The sequence below is a fragment of the Dipodomys merriami genome, unplaced genomic scaffold (genome assembly GCF_024711535.1).
Source record: "Dipodomys merriami isolate MVZ:Mamm:240054 unplaced genomic scaffold, mDipMer1.0.p SCAF_59, whole genome shotgun sequence".
NCBI lineage: Eukaryota > Metazoa > Chordata > Mammalia > Rodentia > Heteromyidae > Dipodomys > Dipodomys merriami.
Window position 1 is genome coordinate 6002501 of NW_027206168.1, and position 15000 is coordinate 6017500.

Genomic DNA, 15000 nt, shown 5'->3' on the forward strand with positions numbered 1-15000 from the left:
TGCTCATCCTGATTCCAGCAGTGACATTCTCCCACTCCATCCACAAGGCAGACAACCATATCCCTGCCCATTCCCAGAGGAGGCCTCTGAGGCCAAAGACTCAGGCTCGTCTGAGCTCACATAGCAGCCGCTCAATGTCAACCTTGATGAAGACCTGGGTCTTCTAATTTCACTTCTACTCCCCTCCTTCCCATCCAGGACCCCCAGGACATGGTGTGTAAGCACCACAAAAGCCCAGTCTGGGAGGGAAGACCTTGATCGTGCCCCTCATTCTCCATGAGACCTCGCTTCAGTCCTCAATTAGAGAGTAGGATTCTTGACCCCAGCCTCACCTTCCTCTCCTGGTTGCTATGGCAAATCGAGGAGTTGGAGCCACAAACAGTGAACCCAGCATCAAGCTCCTCCAGCTCAACATGGTAGGGGAGGGCCCAGCTACATAAGAGAATGAGGCTGCATGTGATGATGGAACGAAGAGCAGAGGGCTGTCAGGTGCCAGTGGCTCATGCTTGTAATCCTAGCTATTCAGGAGGCTGAGATCTAAGGATCACAGTTCAAAGCCAGCACAGGCAGAAAAGTCAATGGAGGCCTGAATTGGAGCTGTGGTTCAAGTGATACAGGATCTGCTTTGAGGGAAAAAGCTAAGGGACAGCACTCAGACCCTGAGTTCACACACACACACACACACACACACACACACACACACACACGCACACAGCAAATAGCAGAAGGTTCTTGGCTGAGAGAATTCCTTTCCAGGGACTGGAATAGAGAGGATATACCACACTATGGCTCTTGGTCAAAATACCCAAAGCCAAATACACCCCTCCTGTACCTCTAGCCCTGCCAGCATTTTCCTCCCTGCAAAAGTCAAGCCGGGTCTGCTCCTCCCATTCGTGAAGGAAAGAGTTGCTCTGTAGATTCTGGGGAGGAAAACCAGGGAAAATCAAAGTAAGAGGATGGGTCAGGATGCTGTGCTGCAAAGGGGCTTCAAAGTGAAGCCTGACATCCTCATTTTGTAGATGTACAGTCGTCCAATGGCCCAGGATCAAACAGAACCTTGGGTGTGGCTGTCCAAGAATGCACCTCTCCCACCTGCTGGTTCAAGATACTGCCACTGAAACCATCTTCTATCTGTGAATCCCATGGTGAGGGTTCATGTGTAGAAGTATGGTGACTTTAAGGCTCTAATTTGAGTATTCTTTCTATCTAAATAGAAGGCTAAGGGGACAGGTGCACCAGGAGCTGGTGGCTCACGCCTGTAATCCTAGCTACTCAGGAGACTGAGATCTGAGGATCCTGGTTCAAAGCCAGCCTGAGCAGGGAAGTCCATGAGAGACTTACTCCAATGAACTACCAAAAACCCAGAAGCAAGGCTGTGGCTCAAGGAGTAGAGCACCAGCCTTGAGAGACAAAGCTAAGGAATGACACTCAGGCCCGAAGTTCAAGCCCTAGTACTGGTGCATGTGCGCATGTGCACACACACACACACACATACACACACACACACACGCACACACACACACACACAGGTCTAGGTGCACCTGGCCTTTTCTACAGGAAAACATACATGAAGCCATAGAGATAGACCCATGTCTGACACACCTAACCCCACCCTGATAAACTCACCTGCTGTTGGGAGACCACTCTCGCCTTGTTTCTTTCAGAGATGGAAACTCCCAAGAGCTCTTCCACTTTCTCCCAGCCATGTGGCATTTTATTGCCCAAATCTATGAAGTCTGAGCTATCTTCACAAGTCATGCTTCCGTCCTTGTCCCATTCACCCTTCTTACCCTTGGCTTCTAACCAGGCTAGCTGACACTCAACAGTATCATCATCCTCCCCCCCCCCCCCATTGATTGATCCTGGCTAAGTCTCTCATGGTCCATCTTGTTCAGATTCTGAACTCCAAGTCTCTGGCTTCCTCTGGGATGGGGACCAGGCTCCAGTCAACCTGAACCTGACCAGAAAAGCACTTCTGGAGTCTACTGGCTTCCTAGTGCAGTTCCTGGGCCTGGCCCAGCCTTCCCTGTATCATCAGGTGGCTCACTTCCCATTTGGCTCTCAGCTCAGGGCCGCCACCACCTCTGGGAATTGGGAATTCCCTTACTCTCTAGGAGGGAGAGACTCCATTGCTGAGTGGCATTTCTAAGGTATAATCAACAGCCAATAAACTATACACTGAGTGCACAACTTGATGATTTTTGATTGACATAAATGCGGGGGAACCATCACCCAATCAAGACAGTGATCATGAACTCATCACTCCCATCAGACGCCTCCTGCCTTCATGGCAGGATGTGGTGGGAACACCCCCTCCTTCTACTTCCCCTCTCCCAGACTATTAGTCTGCTCCAGATACTGTAGGTTAGTTGGCATTTTCTAGAGCTTTTTGTCAACAGAACCATATAGTGTATGCTCTGTTTTGGTCCTCTCTCTTGGTGTGATTGGAGCCTGTCCCACTGCATCCATCAGTCAGTTACTTCCTCCTGTACAACAGTTTGCTTAGGGCTCACTCACTGATGCACATTTGGGTTGTTTGGGGCTAGGAGAAATTAAGCTGCTAAGAATAGTGATGGACAAGTCAGTAGGTAGACATCTGGGATAAAGATCAAGGGGCCAAACCAGGCACTGGTGGCTCACACCTATAATCCTTGCCACTCAGGAAGCTGAGATCTGAGGATTACAGTTCAAAACCAGCCTAGGCAGGAAAGTCTATGAGGCTCTTATCTCCAATTAACCATCAGTAAACTGGGAGTGGAGCTATGGCTCAAAGTGGTGCTCGCCTTGAGGGAAAGAGCTCAGAGACAGCACCTAGGCCCTGAGTTCAAGCCCCATGACCAACAAAAGAAAATTAAAAAAGGTCTAGAGGCCAGCTAGGTGGCTCATGCCTGTAATCTTACCTACTTAAGAGGCTGAGATCTAAAGATCTCAATTCAAAGCCAGCCTGGGCAGACAAATCACAGACACTCTTATCTCTAATTAACCAGCAAAACACCAGAAGGGAAGGTGTGATTTAGGTGGTAGAGTGCCACTCTTGAGCAGAAAAAAAAGCCAAGTGAGAGTGCAAGGTCCTGAGTTCAATTCCTAGTACCTACACAAAATTTTAAAAATATATTAAGGGGCAGAAGGTATATATAAGTGTACAAGTACATATGGCATGTATATATAAGGATAATTAAGATGCTTAGTTTTTTTAAAGGAGTTGAAATCCATTTTCTGAAACATCCCACCATTGTACTTTTTTCCCACTAGCACAGGCTTCAAGTTCCAATTCTTCCACCCTGGCCACCCATTAGAACAAGCCATTCTCGTGGGCATGGTACAGCATCTTGCCATGTTGATTTGCATTCCCTAATGGCAAATGATATGGACCAACTTTCCAAGTGTTTGCTTGCCATTCCTGTGTGGTGAAGTACCTGTTCCTCTGTGTTATTTTAATCACAGTAATTCTCAGCATAATTTATTTGTTTGTGTCTCGCCACCCACCTCCACCAGCTTACTAAGCAGACAATTCCGAGAGGGCTGGGACGGGTTTCCTCTGTTTCTAAACCTCCGCATTGGAGGGCCAGGTGCTCAGTAATGACTAGCTCAAAGAGGGAATGAATGAAACAAGAGTGTGACCCCCTGCTCTGTTGCTCAGTTTCCCACATTGTAAACAGAGACAGAGGTGCTGGATTCAAAGACACAAGGAGAACTACCAGTTCTAACCTGGGCTGGGTTTGAGGCCACATCCCAGAAGGAGACAGGAGTGTTGGGAAGGAGGTAATAAGACAAAGGGAAGGAGGAGAGAGCCATCCAGAAAAGAGAACAGAGGAGGAGGCTCAGCTCCTTGAGTCCAGGGTGGGGAAGAGGGGAGGGAGGGACAGAGCCGGCTGAGGGACACTGCAGGGGAAAGTGGCTAGTGGGCAGGCAGGTGGGGAAGATCTGCAGCTGCTCGCAGAGACAGATGAGCAGGTCCTAAGGGACAATGCTGACCCACGTTCCACCACAGATGCCCGCCTCCTGCAGCAAGCCATTATCTCAGCTGGGAGTGCAGAACCCTGAGGAACTGCAGAAATATTTAAATAAAAGTCTTCTGAGCATCAAAATATTGAAGCATTGTTGTCACACTGTGGGCTAGTTGCTATGGAGAAACTCGGGCCCAGCAGCCACTCCAATCAGATACCAAGGGGAGAAAGGAACTGGGCCCCAGATGGTCTGGTTTGGGGCTGACTTCCTTGCCCAGAGCAAGGAGCTGAGGGAGACTTGGGTAGGAACAGTGCCCCACTTCTAGCCTCATGTCACTGAAAATCACCCAACCTGGGTATTCTCCATTTGGAGAAACACAGAACTGAGAGAGAAACTGAGTCTCAGGGAAGGGGAAAAGGTCTGCCTGACCTGAGGGCACAAGTCCTTCTTCGGGCCTAGGTACTTTCCTGGCATGTCACCTGTCTTCAACACCCCATTTGTGCTGAGGGCTAGTGGCTTATGCCTGTAATTCTAACTACTCAGGAGGCTGAGGTCTGAGGATTGTGGTTCGAAGCCAGCTTAGGCAGAAAAGTCTGGGAGACTCATCTCCAAGTAACCAGCAAAAAATGTTGGAAGTAAAGGTGTGGTACTGCAGCAGCGTTGAGCAGATAAAACTAAAGAATAGCTCCCAGGACTTGAGTTCAAGCCCCAGTAACAGCATGCATGCACACACACACACACACACACACACACACACACACACACACACACACACACACACACACACACACACACACACAATTCCATATTCGGTCCCTTTCCTCCACATCCCCAGGCATTGCCAATCCTTCCATTCAATTTAAGCTATGTGTCTAGTCCACTGGTGATGCCTTGATGCAGAGCAGATGTCCCACCCGCCACCCATCACATCTCTGAATATCACCACTGGGATGCAGTAGGCCCATGTGAACAACAGGCATCATTACAGCCTTGTGGTTTCATCTTCCGCTTTCTTCTCCTCAGCTCATCATCATTGAAGGCACATGGGCCTTCATTCAGAAGAACTGAAATGCTCCCCAGTCTTTCCTGGTCTGGGACCATCATTTCTGCTGTCTTGGGGCTTACCTAGCCAGCTCCTGGTCCTCAGGTCTACAGAAAGGATACATGATCCATGCCAAATTACCTGCCCTGGCCTCATTCTCTCTAAACAGCAGCTACTTCTTTTTCCTTGGTGGTGTCATTCCCCAGTGTGGCGCTTGTTTCTGCTGCTGGACTCTACACTGTCTTGGACACAGCGGTGTCCCCTACCTGACGCATCTCAGGGGTTCGCAAATGTGTCAGAGTGAATGGACACTGAGCCACCGCTGTCAGGACTCACAATCAGGCAAATAGGGAGTGTGGAACTGCATGTCTGGGTGGGAAGGGGCACTAACCCACAGCAGGGGTTCTCTGCTGGAGCTTCTAGAACGATCACTCAGCCATAGTACTAGGATGGAGTTGACTCACCTCTAGCATCAAAGAATTCATCATCCGAGCTCTCCACTGAGTCACTGAGGACAGTCCGAAGGTGCCATGGGGCACCGCCGCCCGGGGAAGGGCCACCTGCCAAAGGGAGCACACGTGTTAGCCAGTTCTGAGCCCATGTCCCAGAATGCAGGAGGCAGTCCTAGACACCCATGGACGAGAGTCAGCCACCTCCTGCTAGGTTGCCTCCACCTCTGTAGCCACAACTTCCCACTTCTGTGCTGCAATTTACCTACCAAAATCTTCCTTGGGGAAGCTTTTTGAGGAAAGAGCCAAGGCAGGCATTTCTCTGATATTAAAACCAGTGTTTGAAGCTGGGCACTGGCAGCTCTCACCTGTAATCCTAAATACTCAGGAGGCTGAGATCTGGGGCTCAAAGTTTGAAGCAGCCCAGGCAGGAAAGTTCATGGAATTCTTATCTCTCATTAACTACCAAAAAGAAAAACCAGAAGTGGAGCTGTGGCTCTAGTGGTAGAGCACTATCCTTGAGCAAAATTGCTCAAGGACATGGCCTAGGTCCTGAGTTCAAGCCCCAAGACTGATACAAAACAAAACAAAACAAAAAAATGGTATTAGAGCTAGCCAAGAGACAGTAAGTCAGCCTGCATAAGCTATATTGAGCTGCATTAACAAATTGCCTGGGTTGCTTAGAGCAAGTAGCACACTTATCACCGCACATGGGCAAGCAGAGGTTCTGTCCTCTGTGATCACTCAATTTAGCCACCATCTTGTGACATCACCAGCTCAAAACAAGACTCTGAGCTCTGCTGAGGCAAGGGAGGAGAGCACAGAACACCACACCCAGTCTTCTAGGAAATGAAACTTCTCTGTTCACATCTCATTGGACAAAGCAAGTTATATGGCCATACCCAACTTCCAGAGGATGAAGGAAGCAATCTAGACACCTTAATAGCCATATACAGCAAAGCAGAACTCAGCCTTCAGCAGAGAAAAAAAATCCAGAACCAAGAAAAAGAGGACATAAATTTGAACTCTGCCCATCTGCCACCAGCAACCAACAAAGCTATTCTCTTTCACTCTGAAGCCTGTTTCCCTCTATAAAATGATGAAAACAATCAATGCTCCACTGGCAAAATCAGAAATACTTTTGGTTCAGTGTGTGGTGGCTGTGGGGAGGCTCAGAAATATCACCTGCTACTATCATCAATGTCCACAAAGACTAAGGTACAGGCTGAGGCACCTCCAGTGCAGGCAGGAGCAGGAAGGACATCAGAGAACATTGTTTCGCATCCTGAACTCTTCCTCCAAACTACCACCTGCACCTGGATGGAGGGAAGGGAAGCCCAGGCCTGAGCTAGGGCAGCAGCCTAGCCCATTCTCTGATCTCTCTACGAGGCATCAGAGCTCACACAGGACATGCAAATGCATGAAACTCTGCAGGCCCCCTGTATTCATGGAATGGGGGGACTTCAGGTGGGTCAAAATCTGATTGTACACTACCAAGCCTTTAAAAAATAACTCACAGCAATGCTCCCCCAAACAATTCTATAACATAGATGGGGAAGGAATATTTCCAAACTCACTCTGTAAAGCCAGTATGACCCTGATACAAGAACACACACACACACACACACACACACACACACACACACACACACACACATACACAAAAATTATAGACCAATTTCCCTGAGGAAATTTTATCAAAGATCCTTGATAAAATATTTATAAACTGGATTCAAAAACACATTAAGAGCTGGGTGCTTGTGGCTCTTGTCTGTAATCTTAGCTACTCAGAAGACTAAGATATGAAGATTGTGGTTCAAACTCCACCTGGCCAGAAAACTCCATGAGACTCTTATCTCCAATTAAGTAACAAAAAGCTTGAAGTGGAGCTATAGCTCAAGTGGTAAGGCACCAGCTTTGAGCAAAAAAGCTAAGGGACCATACCTAGGCCCTAAGTTCAAGCTCCAGTATCAATACCAAAAAAAAAATCATATGCCAAGATCAAGTTGCTGTCATTCCAGATATGAAAGGATGGTTCAACATGCACAAATCAACAAACATAATGAAGCATATATCTAAAATCATACTAAATGGGGAAAAACAGAAACCATTTCTTTAAAGTCAGGAGAAATAGAAGGTTGTCCACTATACTTTTATAAAACATAATGCTTGAATTCCTAGCCTAAACAATAAGGCAAGACAAAGATAAAATGGAATGCAATAGGAAATCTCTACTTAAAAGACCACTGATACTCCACCCAAACCTCCCAGAGCTAACAGACTCTTTTGGCAAAGTAGCAGTATACAAAGCCAACAAACAAAATCAATGAGGTTGGTTTTCATATATAAACAATGAACAGACTGAAGAAAATACCAGGAAAGCAATTCCATTCATAATATTCTCAAAAATGAATTAAATAACTAAGAATAATTCTAATTAAGAAAGTAAAAGACCTCTACAATAAGAACTATAAAAATATTGAAGAAAGAACTTAAAGAAGACACTAGAAGATACAAAGACCTCCTATGTTCATGAATTGGCAGAATTTATATTGTGAAAATAGTTAGCATGCCAAAAGCAATCCACAGAGTCAATGCACTTTCTATTAAAAGCCTAATATCACTTTTCACAGAAATATAAAAATGAATCCTTAAATCATATGCAAACGCAGAAGACCTCAAATAGCCAGAGAAACCATGAGATAAAAAGAAGCTGGAGGTATCATGATACTGAATTTCAAATTATACTGCAGAATCATTGTAACAAAAAACAGCATGGTTCTGGCACAAAAGCAGATGTGTAGATCAATGGAACAGAATAGAAGAGCCAAAAATAATCCCACATGGATACACCATCTGATTTTTGACCAAAGAGCCAAAAATATACATTGAAGAGAAGACAATCTTTTCAACAAATGGTGCTGGGAAAACTGGATATCCACATGTAGAAAACTGAAACTCCATCCTGTCCCTCACCTTGTATAAAAAGCAATATAGAAATGGATCAACAATCTCAATGTAACACCTGAAGCTTTGAAATTGCTGCAGGAAAATATAGAGAGAACCCTTGTAGATATAAACCTAGGGACCACCTTTCTGTTTAGGATTCAAACTGCCCAGAAATTTAGGGCAAGAATTGATAAGTGAGAGTGCCTTGAAGGATAAAGATTTTGCACAGCAAAGGAAATACTTTCCAGAGTCAGAAGGCTACCTATAGAATGGGAGGAAGTCTTTGCAAGCTAATCGTCACACAAAAGATTAACTTCCAAAACATAAGAAGATCTCAGAAACTTAAACACCAAAAGAACAAACAACCTCATTAATAAATGAGCAAATGATTTGGACAATTCTGAAAAGTACAAATGGCTAAGTATTCAACATTCTTAGCCATTAAGGAAATGTAAATCAAAACAACATGGAGATTCCATCTCACCCAAGTCAGAGTGGCAATTGATAGTCAAGAAAACAAACAAACATTTTGAATGGCTGCGAATAGGCCAGGCCAGGATCTCAGGGCTGCTCCAGCTGCCGAGCACTGGGCTGGAGTGGGCTGTCACAGCACCAGGAGGCTACAGTATTTAAGAGATTATGGCATCTGAAATCCACAATGTTAAAAAATGAAATTTTTGTAATATTGAGGATCATCCCATTGATCTTCCTAAAAAAAGGAACCCCAGTTTCACTAATAAGAACATGAAGGAGGTTAAGAAATCTCCAAAACAGTTGGCTGCTTACATAAATAGAACAGTGGGACAAGCTGTGAAAAGTCCAGATAAACATAAGGTGATCTATCACAGAAAGAAAGTTTATCATCCATTCCCAAATCCTTGTTACAGAAAAAGACAGTCCCCAAGAAGTTGGGGCTGTGACATGGCAAATAAAGAAAATGAACTGGCATATGCAGGCCATCTGCCTGAAGAGTTACACCATGATAGTTGAACATAGTTGATACTTGGTTAACTCCAGAGAAGCTGGTTCTTCACAAACAGAAAGCCCATCATCAAAATTTAGTGAGTTTTTTTCTCAGATTCCTCAGGATCATGAAAAAAATGGCTCAACTTTTATTCAGCAGGAATTTAAGGTTGAATAGAGCATTAATGTTCTGGAGAAAGAGAAGTATAAGTAAACTTATAGCTTATTTAGTGAGGATAGATCTTGGAGGTGTGGCAGATTGCCTCCCTGTGCTCACCAATAGTTCGCAGGAAGGAAAGCAGTACATTTCTCTTGGCTGCTTTAGTAGACTTGTTACCTCTAGTGAAGTCATTACTTAAGAGCAAATTGGAAGAGTATGCAATAGTTGGCCTAAACTGGCTTCAAGCAGTAATAAAAAGATGGTGGTCAGAACTGTCATCCAAAACAGAAGTTATAAATGATGGAAATAGTAAGACTTTAAAACAACAACTAAGTGGATTGTGGGAACAGGAAAACCATCTTACTTGGTTCCAGGATATACTGGTAATATAGCTAAGGATGTAGATGCTTATTTATTACAGTTGCATTGAGACATTTCATCTACTGAGAAGCATCTGGTTATTCTAAACATCGTTGGACTATATGATTTCCCCACATAGGTCTCTTCTGAGAACTGGAACTGTAAGTTAAAAATTAAAATCATTTTTCTTTCAAAAGCTGCATCATGAAACCACTGAAACATAGCAATCAACTTCACAGTGAAGTGGGAAAATATCCAAAAGGAGCAGCTCCAACTTCAGTGAGGTGGAAATGCACTGTGAAGATTGTTTACCTGCTGCTTTGGGATGCTTGGTTATTTGGTAACCTTGTTTAAGAACTACTGGTCTTACTGAATCCTGCAAAGGAAGATCGTTTATACTATATAAGGAAATAAGAGAGGACTCATTACTAGAACTACAAAGACCAGTCATTATCTTTTGTGTTTTATAAGTAACAGTAATAGATGCAGCTATTTTCTGATGTTGAAAAGACTTTGAAAGTTTGAAACACCATAGTAAGCAATAATATTTAAAAAATTTTGTCCATACTGATACTGTGTACAAAAAATGCCTTAATTATTAATAAGCCAATATAATAGAATACCAATATCTTTTTTAAAAAATTAAAACCAATTATGCTTCTGGCATGATGAAAATCATGGAATTAAATCAGGGGTTTATGTAGTGTTGTTCTGTGAAACATATTCCACACCATTTTTATACTTGAGAGTGTATTTTTAGCATTTCTGATTTTTCTAGAATTTTCCTATCACATATGTATTTATCTCTCTATAAAGAAAAAGGTGAATATTTATATCTCTGAATGTTGAACTGGAAATGTCAGGAGCTGACTAATTTATATCTGCTTTTTTGTACCTATATTTCTAATACTTTTCATTTCTGTGTCCTTTAAACTGCTTCTATTTGAGTAAATTCACTAAATATATCTTTAAAAAAAAGAAAAGATGGGCTGGGAAGGTGGCTCAGTGGTAGAGTGCTTGCCTTGCAATGCATGAGGCCTTGGGTTCGATTCCTCAGCACCACATAAGCAGAAAAAGCCGGAAGTGGCCCTGTAACTCAAGTGGTAGAGCGCTTGCCTTGAGCTGAAGAGCTGAGGGACAGTGCCCAGGCCCAGAGCTCAGGCCCCACAACTAGCAAAAAAATAAAAATAAAAAAATAAAATAAAATAAAAAAAGAAAAGAAAAAGGAAACAAATGCTGGAGAGGACATGGAAAGGGGACTTTTTGTGTGGGATCCATATACTCTATTATTGTGATGCAAATTAGCATCCCACTAATGGAAATCAATGTGGAAGTTCCTCAAAAAACTAAAAGTAGAATCACTGCCAGAGAGTTACACCAAGCCTGGCCATAGACTTGAAGGAAGCAGTCAGCACACAATAGGGACACCAACACACTCATGTATATACACCACAGCACGATTCACACAGCCACTGTGTGGGACCAGCCAAGTCCCTAACAACGGATCAGTGGATAAAGAAAATGTGCTGTGTATTAAGCCACAAAGAAAAAGAATAAAATGATGTCTTCTTCAGGAAAATGGGTAGATCTGGAGATCATCATGCTGAGTGAGGTAAGCAAAGCTCCAAAAGCCAAATATTGCATATCCTCAATCATCTGTGGAACATTGACCTAAATTGATCATGACAATGAAGAAGGAGAAGGAGAAGGAGAAGGAGAAGGAGAAGGAGAAGGAGAAGGAGAAGGAGAGGGAGAAGGAGGAGAAGAAGAAGGAGAAGGAGAAGGAGGAGAAGAAGGAGAAGGAGAAGGAGAAGGAGGAGAAGGAGGAGGAGGAGGAGGAGGAGGAGGAGGAGGAGGAGGAGGAGGAGGAGGAGGAGGAGGAGGAGGAGGAGGAGGAGGAGGAGGAGGAGGAGGAGGAGGAGGAGGAGGAGGAGGAGGAGGAGGAGGAGGAGGAGGAGGAGGAGGAGGAGGAGGAGGAGGAGAAGAAGAAGAAGAAGAAGAAGAAGAAGAAGAAGAAGAAGAAGAAGAAGAAGAAGAAGAAGAAGAAGAAGAAGAAGAAGAAGAAGAAGACGACGACGACGACGACGACGACGACGACGACATTGACGACGACATGAATGTAAGAGTGAGGCTATCTGGTAGGGGAACGGTGGGAAGGGAGAAGTGTATCTTCCACACAACTGGGATTACAGAAGCATGCCACCATACACAGCTATTGGTTGAGATTTAGTCTTGCTAATTTTTTGCAGGGGTTGGCTTTGAACTATAATCCTGCCTGAGTGGATGAGTCTAAAGGCATGAGCCACTACACTCCACCCTCTTTTGATCTTAATTTTTTCAAGGGCAGGCGAGGCAGCACCAGGGTTTAACTCAAGGACATTGCCAAGCAGATACTCTATCACTTGAGCCATGCTCCCATTCCTTTTGCTTTAGTCCTTTCCAGATAGGTTCTCATTTTTCATCTAGCATTTAGTTGGACCAGGATCCTCCTAACTATGCCTCTCATGTAGCTGGAATTATAGGCATATACTACTGGCCTCTGGCTTATTGTTTGAGATGAGGTCTGGCCTTTTTTTTTTTTTTTTGTCAGTCATGGGGCTTGAACTCTGGGCCTGGGCTGTCCCTCAGCTCTTCAGCTCAAGGCTAGCCACTACACCAGTTCCAGGTTTTCTGCTTGTGTGGTGCTGAGGAATCGAACCCAGCGCCTCATGCATGCAAGGCAAGCACTCTACCACTAAGCCACCTTCCCAGCCCCTGGCCAAATTTTTTGTTTGAGCTGCCCTCAAATCTCTTCCTAATCTCTAATCCCTAATTAATTGGGATTACTGGGATTACAACTGAGCTGTACCACGTCTAGGCTTGAGCTCAGGGGTTTTTCTCTCTCTCTTTCTCTCTTTCTCTTTCTCTCTTTCTCCTTTCTTTCTTTCTTTCATCAGTACTGAGGTAAGGTCTTAGACTTACTACATTTGCTTGTTTGGCTGACACTCTGATACTTGAACTGCATTTTCAGGCTATCTCTTTGCTGATTATTTTGTAGCTGAAGCCTAGTAGACTTTTCAAAGTTAGCCTTCCCAGACTAGAACTATGACTATGATTCTCTAGATCTCAACCTCCTGAATAGCTAGGATTACAGGCATGAATTACAAGTGCCTAGCTCTTGACCCATTTCTTTAAAATATATTTATATCTGGAGAGTGAGGAATATGTGCAGCATATTGGCAAAGAGCTCAGGCTCTGCAGCTTAATAAACCTGGATTCAAACTCAGACCTTGCCTCTCAGATGCTCTGTGGCATCCAGTGAGTTGCTTCACCTCTGTGCCTCAGTTTCCTCATCTAGCATCCCCACATCTGTCTCACAGCTCATTGCAAGGATTAAAGAAAATAGACAAGAATGCTCAAACAATACTCAGCATAGAATAAGTTTTGCAAAATAATTATTACATAAATATATTCACAAAAAATAATGGAATATCTGGGGGAGAACCAAGCAGCAATGGCTCACACTTATAATCCTAGCTTCTCAGGAGGCTAAGATCTGAAAATCACAATTCAAAGTCAGTCTGGGCAGGAAAGGACTGGAGATTCAATCTCCAATTAGCCACCAAAAAGCAAGGAGCAGAGCTGTGGCTCAAATGGTAGAGCACCAGCCTTGAGTTAAAAAGCTAGGGGACAGCACACAGGCCCTGAGTTTAAGCCCCAATTCTGGTACGCACACACATGTGTGCACATGCACAAACACATACATACACATCTAGGAAACTGCATACCAAATGCCCAATAAAGATTGTTTATAGAGGGCTGGGAATGTGGCTTAGTGGTAGATTGCTTGCCTAGCATGCATGAAGCCCTGAGCTCGATACCTCAGTACCACATAAAGAGAAAAAGCCAGAAATGGCACTGTGGTTCAAGTGGTAGAGTGTTAGACTTGAGAAAACGAAGCTCAGGGACAGTGCTCAGGCCTGAGTTCAAGTCCCAAAACTGGCAAAAAAAAAAAAAATTGTCCATAGAGAGTAGAATTTTGTAACAGGGGGCAGTAAAACTCAGATTTCACCCCACATATGTAATTTTATGTAACAATTTTTCTTGTTTTATTATATTTTTCCTTATTTTCTTATTTTAGGTGAGATGCACCTGTTTTCCTGCTAACACCTTTGAGATTGGGTCACTGGGGCTATGTGATGATTCCCTGGGCACTGCTGGTTCTTTCTCAGTGGAAATACAGTAAGAGTGCATCTTGCAATCGATTGCATCTTCACTGGAAACCGGAAAAGCGCATTGCACACAGGGTGCCTCTTCCCTGGGACAGAGGCCTCTGTTGCCATGTACATGTTCCCTGTCTCTTGCCTGAGTTCTTATATCAGCACTGTCACTATCTCAGTTTCCCCATCTGTACAATAAGAAACCCAAGACTTCCTTATGAAAATGTTCAACTCTAATATTTGAGACATCCATGATGGCACACTATAGGTGTCTATCAGCAAGTGGGAGATAGAGTCCGACACCCCCCCACACACACACACACTGCACCCCAGCCTGGGCACAGTTCATGATGCAGTCCATGGAGAATGCACCACAGCCCAGCTCACAGTGCCCATCATCCTGCCTGACACAGGTGCTTCTCCCTGTCCCAAGCCAGCATGCCTACGCAAAAACAGCCCTGGAGGGAAAAGCCATCCCAGGGGACATGGCCCTTCTGGCTATTGCTTCTGCCCTGTCCACCGCACACACACACACACACACACACACACACACACACACACACACACACACACACATACACACACACACACACACACACACACACAGCTTGTGTCCCACAATCCAGAACCAAGGAAGAATATATTTTAAGATACAGGAAGGGCAGAAGTAGGTTGGTAGAGTGTCTCAAGTGGTAGAGCACTGACCTGGCAATCACAAAGCCCTGAGTTCAACCCACCCCTCGCAAAAAACAAACAAACAAAAGGCAGAAGCCACAGAGAACAACAACATGGAGTCAAGCCCCTTGAGGTACAAAATTGGGTCTCTCCAACACCCACAAGAGGGTCCCACAAAGCTCCTGATCTCCCCACCAGGGGATGGTTAGGCTCAATAATTCTCAACCCTCGAACCCTGAATTTACCTCAAAAGGG

General features: G+C 44.5%; 1 protein-coding gene and 1 pseudogene across 1 annotated transcript in view; one reads left to right on the plus strand and one right to left on the minus strand.

Annotated features, from left to right (window-relative positions):
* The window catches only part of Pitpnm3 (PITPNM family member 3), a 101754-nt gene that overhangs the window by 73696 nt on the left and 13058 nt on the right, over positions 1–15000 (minus strand). The window contains exon 2 of the mRNA XM_070001718.1: positions 5455–5550. Coding sequence (XP_069857819.1) covers positions 5455–5550 — 96 coding nt within the window. The remainder of the gene's footprint in view (positions 1–5454; positions 5551–15000) is intronic.
* On the plus strand, positions 9028–9941 carry LOC138813180 (KATNB1-like protein 1 pseudogene; annotated as a pseudogene).